We start from the raw sequence: 10,025 nt of genomic DNA, 5'->3' as shown, positions 1-10,025 counted from the left end.
TCCGTTATTGTCAAAACCAGGAGAAGGAGAGTAATTACTTATTTATCTAGCGGTCTCGGAAATGGCAATAAGTGTCATCTTGGTCTGGGAAGAAGAAGGTACAGAGTTTCCTGTTTATTATGTTAGTAAAATATTATCAGGAGTGGAGACACGTTATCCGCACCTTAAAAAGTTGGCCTTTGCTATCGTGGTTGCCTCCCGAAAGCTTAGGCCTTATTTTCAGTGTCACCATATAGACATTGTGACAACCTTCCCCTTATGGAATGTCCTTCATAAGCCTGAATTATTAGGCTATTTGGCTAAATGGGCGGTCGAAGTTAGCAAGTTTGACATTGAATAGAAGTGTCACGACCCGGAATTCCCACCCTCGGGGGTCGTGATGGCGCCTACTCGTAGAATTTAGGCAAGCCATGAACTTAGAAATCATTAACTCTTTTGTTTTAAATCTTCTTACCAATTACATTAACAAGTAATACACATTTAAATAACAGTAGAATATGAGATTTAAGCGGAAAACTTAAATAAATATAAAACCAAAATGTTTCGAAAACCAACACATGTCTCTACCCAGAAACTGGTGTCACAACATCCGCGGACTATCTATGATCACTACATATAAGTGTTTGAAAGAAGGAACATAGTCTATCTCGAGTACAAGTGATAACAGAACATAATACTGATAGAAGAGATGCCGGGTCTGCGAATATCAGCAGGACTACCTCGGAATCTCGATGGACTGAAGGTTGGCTCCCCTACTGCTGCTGACCAAATGCTGCTTCGGTATCTGCACATAAATGCAGAGTGTAGCATCAGCACAAACGACTCCATGTGTCGATAAGTGTCTGGCCTAACCCCGGCAAGGTAGTGACGAGGCTAGGACCAGACTCCAGATAAACCTGTGCAGTGATATATATATATATATGACAAGGCTAGGACCAGACTCCAGATAAACCTGTGCAGTGATATATATATATATATATATATAAAATGAACGGGAACAACAATTAAAGCTGGGAAGGGGAAACATGCTTCGGGGAATAACAGATAAAACAGAATCTCAAGAGAATTATAAGGAAACCAAAATTTAACTTCTAATAAGGATAAGGAAAACAAAGGCAAATTTCACTTTCGGTTCACATCTTGTTGCAGGCGTGCAACCCGATCCCATTTCTCATATCTTGTGGTAGGCGTGCAACCCGATCTCATTTCTCATATCTTGTGGTAGGCGTACCACCCGCTCCCATTTCATTTACTCTTGTGGTAGGCGTACCGCCCATTCCCATTTCATTATATCTTGTGGTAAGCATATCACCCGCTCCCATTTCATTAAATCTCGTGGTAGGCATACCACTTGCTCCCATTTCATTAAATCCCGTGGTAGGCGTACCACCCACTCCCATTTCATCAAATCTCGTGGTAGGCGTACCACCCGCTCTCATTTCATCATATCTTGTGGTAGGCGTACCATCCGCTCCCATTTACAAGCCAACACAAAATCACAAGGAATCCCGGCAAGGGAACAAAAGCAATATAATAACTTCCCGGCAAGGGAATAAAAGCAATATAATAACTTCCCGGCAAGGGAACAAAAGCAATATAATAACTTCCCGGCAAGGGAACAAAAGCAATATAATAACTTCCCGGCAAGGGAGCAACAATATCGAAACAAACATCCCGGCAAGGGAGAATCAGCTATAACCAATCCTAACTCAACTTCTACTCAGCTCAATTAATACCAATACTCATTCATAAATAAAATCCACGAGAATAAACTAAATCTTTGCTCAATATCTAGAGTCATCAATTAAAGCATCCGTAGTAACATTTAAGAACACAACAACTATCAATTTAAGACTCACGGTCATGCTCGACACCAACGTATAGATACTCGTCACCATGCCTATACGTCGTACTCAACAAGAAGCAATTAGCAAATAAGATACAACTCCTAATCCCTCAAGCTAAGGTTAGACCGGACACTTACCTCAAACTTCCACGGCCAACTCAATCCTCAATTACCGTCTTTCCTCTCGAATTCAGCTCCAAATCAATTGTATCTATACATAATCAACTTCATAACATCAATAAATGCTAAACAATTCGAATTCAATGCCTAATTATAGCTTTCTAATCATTCTTCCCAAAAATCTAAAAATCGACCCCGGGCCCGCTTGGTCAAAATACGAGGTTTAGACCAAAACCCGATTATCCATTCACTCACGAGCCCGAATATATAATTTATTTTAAAATCCGACCACAAAACGAGGTCTAAATCGCAATTAATCAAAAAGCCCTAATTCTACCTAAATCCCTAATTTTCTACCCTTAATCTCATGTTTTAGGCCTAGAAATCTAGCTGGTGTTGATGAAAATGGAAGAAAATAAGTTAAAGATTACTTACCCAAGAGATTATGGTGAATAAATGCTTCAAAAGTCGCCCCAGAGCTTTGGAGAAGAAGAAGTTTATAAAAAATTTATGAAATCCCGAAAGTGTTATGTTTTTGGTCTTTTAAAATCACTGGGCGAAAACACTCTTCGCGTTCGCGACAGACCCCTCGTGTTCGCGATGGGTCAGGCTAGGTAACCCTTTGCGTTCGCCTGAACGGGCTCGCGTTCGGGAGCTTTAACCCCTTGATCCCTCGCGTTCCCGTCCAGTGGATCGCGTGCGCGCAGGGTAATTTCCCCATCCCCTGCCCAGGCCCACTTGGCCTTCGCGTTCACGTGGCCAGCATCGCGTTCGCGAAGGGATAACCCCCCACTATCTCGCGTTCGCGACCTGAGCTACGCATTCGCGTAGAAGGATTTTCCTTCAACATAATTTACACATCGCGTTTGCGAGGACCATCTCGCGAACGCGAAGAAGAACATATCAGTGCACCTGAACAGCTATTTCTGCAACTTTTCTTAAGTTCAAAACTTCCCGAAACACATCCGAAACACACCCGAGACATCGGGGCTCCTAACCAAACACACGTACTAACTCAAAAATATCATACGAACTTATCCATGTGATCCAATCGCCAAAATAACCTCAATAACAACGAATTAAATCTCAAAATCAAAGAATTTTTCTCAAACTTCATAAAACATCAACTTTAGCAATTTAGGTCCGAATCACGTCAAACGATGTCTGTTTTTCACCAAATTTTTCAGAAATATCTTAAATCATATATAAGACCTTTACCGGGCACTGTAACCAAAATACGGGCCCGATACCAACATGTTCTAATCAGATTTCATTTCAAATTTCCTTAAACAATTTCAGAAAATAATTTCATTTAAAAATTTATTTCTCGGGCTTGGGACCTCGGAATTCGATTTCGGGCATACGTCCAAGTTCCATATTTTCCTATGGACCCTCCGGGACCGTCGAATCACGGGTCCGGGTCTGTTTACCCAAAACGTTGACCGAAGTCAAATTAACTCATTTTATAACCAAATTTTATCATTTTTCACAGATTTTCATATTTAAGATTTCCGGCACCCGGACTGTGCACGCAAATTGAGGTGACTCAAAATGAGGTTTTCAAGGTCTCAGAAACACAGAATATAGTTTAAAACAAGAAGTCTAGGACTGCAATTAAATCACAAGTTTTGCTTGACTTCGTGGCTGATTTTAGTCCTTGGTTATTGACTTTGGCTGTTAAGGAAGCAATGTTGGTATTGGGAATGGCATCAGAAGTTTGGACCTTGTTTAAGGATGGAGCCTCCAACATAAAAAGATCCGGTCCTGGGGTTGTTTTAATTACTCATTCGGAGGAAACCCTGAGGCAGGCCATCAAAACTGTACCATTAACTAACAATGAAAACGAATACGAGGCTTTGGTTGCAGGACTTAAACTAGTTCGGGGATTAGGTTCTGATGTCATCGAGATCAAATGCAACTCCTAGCTGGTGGTAAACCAAGTATATGGAATTTTCGACGCCATGGAAGAGCGCATGCAGAAATTCTTGAACAAGGTTCAAGCTTACTTACATGATTCAGAGAGTGGTAAATCATACATATTCTAAGGGAGGAAAATGTGGAGTCAGATACATTGACTAATTTGGGTTCATCCATAGAGATAAAAAGATCTGATTCTGGTGTTGTAGTCCAATTGTTGCATTCGGTGTTGGATGTAGATAGCTATTGCAAAGTAAATTCAACCAACTTGATTTAGGACTGGAGGAACGAGTTCATTGAATATATCAGACATGGTAATTTACTTGAAGACCCAAAAGCATCCCGGTCATTGCGGACCAAAGCAGCTCGCTGTTGTCTTGTTGATGGACAGTTGTACACAAGGTCGTTCCAAAGACCATTGGCTCTGTGTTTAGGGGCCTCAGAGGCTGATTATATGATGAGAGAAGTTCATGAAGGGGTTTGCGGGAATCATTTAGGTACAGACTCATTGGTTCTCAAGTTAGTCAAGGTTGGCTACTATTGGCCTCATATGGAACAAGATGCTAAAGCATTTGTACAAAAGTGCGACAAATGTCAACGCCATGCACAGTTTGTGCATCAGTTAGCGATACTTTTGCATTTAGTGGTGTCTCCATGGCCATTCATGAAATGAGGAATGGACATAGTCAGTCCTTTGCGGCAAGGGCCCGGTAAGGTAAAATTTCTTTTAGTTTTAACTGATTATTTTACTAAGTGGGTTGAAGCAGGTGCTTACCAAAAAATCGGAGAAAGAAAAGTGATTGATTTTATATGGGACCACATCGTCGGCCGATTTGGAATTCCAAAAGAGATTGCTTGTGACAACGGGCACCAGTTCGTAGGATCAAAGGTCATAAAGTTTTTGGAAGGATTAAAGATCAAACGAATTACATATTCATCATACCACCCCCAGTGCTAATGGATAAGCGAAGTCAACCAACAAGGTAATCATTGAAACCTTAAAAAGAAGTTAGAAGATGCCAAGGGAAAATGTCCAGATGAACTTCCGGCATGCTTTGGGCATATCAAACCACGGTGAAGTTGAGCTCGGGTGAGACACCATTTTCCCTCGTATACGGTATAGAGGTTTTTATACCAATGAACGTGGGGGAGCCGACCTTAAGGTTTTCCTATCCAAAAGAAGAATCAAACAACGAAGCATTTCTGGTCAAGTTAGATCTGCTCGAGGAGCACCAGGATCTGGCATACGTGAGAATGGTGGCATAAAAGCAGAGGATGAAAAGGTATTATAATCGTAGGGAAAATATCGATATTTCAAAGTAGGGGATTTGGTTCTAAGGAAGGTCACTCAAAGCACCTGAGAAGTCAACGCCGGAAAGCTGGGATTGACATGGGAAAGACATTGCCGGGTTTCAGCTATAACCGGTAAAGGCTCACATGAAATGGAAAATCAAGATAGAATTAAATTCTCGAGCAATTGGAATGTGACTCACCTCAAAAGGTATTATTGTTAAAGATCCTTGCGTGTAATGAAAGTATGGCAAGGTTTTTAATAAGGCAACAATGTAAAGCATACTACGAAGGGAGGATCATCGGAAAGCTGACCAACAGCTATGTGTGGATCAACTCATATGGCAATCAACCCGTGGATGGTTAAATAATCTTTGGCCTGATAACATAACCCATCTCCCAAGAGTCTCATCGGCCTTCGGTAATAGATTGTTTACCTATCTACAAGCTGTTTCCATTAATGAGGAAGCGACGTGAAGTTTGCTATGAAAGAATGTCATCGGCGACTACAAGACCTCAAGTGTTCAAATTCTCATGATTAGCATCCTAACACTAGGGGGAATAATACATGGCAAAACACTAAAGTGTTACGAGAATCGGGGACTATTGGAACCGAGGTTGATGCCTTATTAGGACCGGGGACTGCATGATCAGCCCCGTAGAAATAAGTTGTATAAGTTAGCAACATATTTTGGCAGCTTTATTTACTTAAGCAGGTAAATGTTTATGTAAATGTACTTTGAATGATAGAAGGAATAAATCAAAGTACATTTATTTTTATTTTATTTCTTGTCTGAAGGATAATTTAATTTATTTTATCATTTGAGAGTTAACAAAAACTTCAAATGCTTATGCCGGAATAAACAAGAGACGTCCTCTTCAAGAGAACTGTAAACATAAGGGCTCTCTCTTATGAAACCCTCATAGTAAAGGGTAGATTCTAGAAGTATTTATGCCCAGAATCAAAAGCTTTCAGATGCAGAAATATTCCCGAGGCTTAAAGAATATTTTTTGCACAACACTTAGGCAAAAAGTTTCTTTTATTAATTAAAGCACCAAACATAGTAAGAGGTTTTGGCATAATTACAAAAGATAAAAAAAATTATACATCTTTGCTGCTAAAACCTGAAGGGAGAGAAGGGCATTCATTTTTCCTGGTGGGAGAAGGTTGTTCCGCTGCCGGTTCGAGACCTTCATCTTCTTCAGTTTCCACCTTGGATAGCGAATACTCAGAATTAGTATTCGAAGAGTCAGATACATCGGGCCGAGCAGGAAGGTTCTCACGAGCAGTTATCTCCAATTCCCGGGCCTGGGCAATGCAGTAATCGATGTTGGCAATGCCCTCTTTGGCCTCCTCCAAGGTCTTCCTCTTCATATGATACATGGAGTAGGTTTTCTCGAAGACGAGGGAATCTCTTGTTTCTGGAGTTTTGCTCGGAGCTTATTAATATTGACGTGGAGCTCTTCATTTTTAGCCTTCATTGCTCTGATTTTTGGATCAAGCTCGACGTTGGTGGTTGAGTGAAATCAGTTATGCTCCATGACTCTCTTGAGTCTCTCTTCCATTTTGGCCCTCCTCTCCTCGGCAACAGTGGCCTCCTCGATTTTGGCACGTAAGCCAGCCTCCAAGTTGTTAACTTGTTCCATGAAGGCAGATTCACATTCGACATCAGCAGTCATAGTATCGTGAAGCTCGAATCATTTAGCATTTGCTTCCTTAAGGCTCTCGTGTAGCTGGGCAGCTTCTTGGCTATGAGCCATCCTGTCTTGCTTAGACTGCTGCATTTGGGCCTCGAGCTCATCCACTTGAGCAACTTTGGCCTCCAATACCAAGAGGCACTCATCGAGCTGATTCCTTTTAGCCAAAAGTTGATGTGGAGCTGATCCATGAGCATTGCTCCGGCAAAGGGCATTCTCCAATGCCCACTCGGCCTCTTTGGGGTCATCGAGAACTTCGATGTCGGGGCACACAGCAGATCCCCTCGGAAGCCCTATACAAGTAAAATGACAGTTAGTAAACTGTTCTTAAGTTGTTTTACATAGATAAGATTGAAAGAAAGAAGAATTTTTCTTACCATGGTTCTTGGCTCTCCACCCGTAGTTGGGAGCCATTTCTTTCCATCGTCCGTTTTCCGAAGTAGTGATATCTAGGATTTTTTCAACCATTGGACCAGTCCTTGAACCTGTGGTGGTTCCCAGCGAGTAGCTGGAACGAAGAAAATAAAATTTCAGCAAAGGAGAAAGTTTTTTCATGAAGAAAAGAAACAAACATACGAAGACTTCGCACTTACGGAAAAGGTTCCATGATTCGGGAAAAACTGGCATTGTGGCTGGGATAATATCCTCGGTAGCAATGACAATGAATCGTTCCATCTACCCACAGTCATTGTTTTCATCAACACAGGTGAGAAGGGCATGGTAACGATGCTTGCTAAGGTTTATCACACCCCCGAAGAAAATTTTGGGGAGTAAAGGTTCATCATATGTGCAAGAGTTAGGGTTTCCCCGATCTTAGAGCACAACTGACGGAGACAAGTCATCGTACGCCATATAGATTGAGCCTATTTGTTCCCAGCAAATCTGGTATCGGTGGCAGAACTCTAAGATTATTGCGTCAAGTCTTTCACCCGACCTCAAGGTAAATGGACCCAAAGTGAAGGGGTATGTATAAACATACATGAATCCCGCTTTTGAGTAAGTAACTCGCTCTATCCCATCTGGGGCAATTTTGATACTGTTGTAGTTATAGTCCTTCTTCACAAAATGGATGTTAGAAGGACAAATGGAGGAAGGGTACCTATGAACAGGCTAAAACCTGCCACTTGTGGAATTTGCGGATGTTTTTTTGCTCCTAGAGATCAGATGCAATGCTAAGATGAAGGGGTAAGGCATGGTGGTAAGAGATGTGTGGAGAAGTTCTTACTGAGTGTAACGACCCGACCGGTCGTCCTGAGCTTTAGAGTTCCATTCGGTAGTTTGGGACTTTGAATAGCTTCATATTATGTATTATTACTTGAGTGTATGGTTGGTTTCTGTTTTCGAGCGATATGGGATTAATTTGAAAGAATGATTCCCGTTTTAGAAGCTTTAAGTTGGAAGAGTTGACCAAGGTTTGACTTTAGGGTAAATAGACTCGGAATCAGGTTTTGATTGTTGTGATAGATGTATATGATAATTTTGGACTTGTGCGTATGTCCGAATTTGGTTTCAGAGATTCCTAGAATAATTCGACATTATTTGTCAAAAGTTGGCAATTTGAAGAACTTAAAAGTTGACTTTGATGTTATTGGACTCCAATTGGTGTTTCGAGACTTTGGATGGATCTATATAGTTGAATTGAACGTGTGTGCACAGTTTTAAAGTAATTTGAAGTGTTTAAGTGTGATTCACACTCATTTGAGAGAATAAAGCTTTAACAACTTAAGAAAAATTCTATTCAGTTTGAGCCTCGATTGATTGTTGTGATGTTCCCGTGGGTATTTTGAGGCTTTGGATAAGTTTGTATGATATATTTGTACTTGTTGGTATGATTGGATGGGGTCCCTAGGGTCTTGGGTATATTTTAAAATATTGGTTGAGAAACTAGTTAAGGATTTGAAGTTTGACTATGGTCAATATCGGATCAACAAGGCCTATTTTCGGTGTTTTGAGTACCCGAGCAGGTTCGTAGCATGTTTTATGATTGAAATGCATATATTATTTGTGTCCGAGAGGTTCTGAATGAGTTTTTGGTGCTAAAACGAAGATTTTCTTAAATGCTGGTTTTTTTCTGATATAAATAATTACAAAAATGCCATTGAAATTTTCAGATTTCTTTTAAAACTTCAGAACATCATATCTTCCTCATTTTAAGGCCAAATTGGGTGATTGAAGAGGCTATCTTGGATGTAATCTCACAAGGATCGTGTTGGGCTTATCAAACATGAGTTTTAGAATCATCTAGAACCTGAATCGAGCTGGAACAACTGCTGCATTTTTTTCTTGTTTCAGAATTCAATTACTTTTTCTCACGCGGTTTTGGAGCTCGATTTTGGAGAGTATATTTACAACTTGGATTGGGATAAGTATTTTTTACTCGGATTTGTTGTTATTTGATGATTCCAACCTTGATTGTAGTGTTTGATTAATAATTTGAATTGGAGAAATTGAGGATTTTAGTAAAAACTTTTTAAAACATAAATTGATGGGTTGAAGGCCGATTTGAGGTCGGAATTGAATAATTTTAGTATGATTGAACTTGTATCGAAATGGTTATTCGAAAGTTGTGAGTTTTGTCAGGTTAAACGGTGCGTGCCCAGGGGTGACTTTTTGGTTTTCATTAAAGATCGAAGCTTTATTATCCGAAATTATTTCCTATGACTTTTATTTATGATATTAAGTTATTTTGACTAGATTCGAGCCGTCCGGAGGTTATTTCACATGGAAAAGGCTTCTTAGAATATTGATTCAGCTGTTTTGAGGCAAGTATCTTGCCTAAATTTTTGTGGGGGAAATACCCCTTAGGATTGGGTTTGATTGTACTATTTGAATTATGTGGAAGACGTGTACATGAGGTGACGAATGTGTACACGGGCTTATATGTGAAAATTGACCGGTTTAGGCTCTTAGGTAACTGTAAGCATTTAATTGAAGTTGTTATTAATTATTCTATCTTTTGTTGTCAATTTTATTCTTACATGCTTTACTTGAAGTCGTTATTACATGTTCTAGTTTCCATTATCGAGGTTACTCTTATATGAATTTATTAGTAGTTGTTGTTACATGCTATTCTTTTTATTATTGAGTTATTCTCATGCATTTAGTTGTAATTGCTATTTCATGCTACCTCTCTTATTGTTGAGCTTATGTTATG

General features: G+C 40.0%; 1 protein-coding gene across 1 annotated transcript; it reads left to right on the top strand.

Annotated features, from left to right (window-relative positions):
- The first annotated feature begins 3,927 nt into the window (after nt 1–3,927).
- Nucleotides 3,928–4,556, top strand: LOC138871369 (uncharacterized). Its single transcript, XM_070149240.1, has 3 exons — nt 3,928–3,991; nt 4,063–4,118; nt 4,161–4,556. The coding sequence occupies exons 1-3, from the start codon at nt 3,928–3,930 to the stop codon at nt 4,554–4,556; spliced, it is 516 nt and encodes a 171-aa protein (XP_070005341.1).
- The last annotated feature ends 5,469 nt before the right edge of the window (nt 4,557–10,025 follow it).

Source organism: Nicotiana sylvestris, chromosome 6 (assembly GCF_000393655.2).
Source record: "Nicotiana sylvestris chromosome 6, ASM39365v2, whole genome shotgun sequence".
In the NCBI taxonomy this organism is placed as follows: Eukaryota; Viridiplantae; Streptophyta; class Magnoliopsida; order Solanales; family Solanaceae; genus Nicotiana; species Nicotiana sylvestris.
The sequence above is the reverse complement of the archived record's forward strand: the minus strand, read 5'-3'. Positions and strand labels throughout refer to the sequence as shown.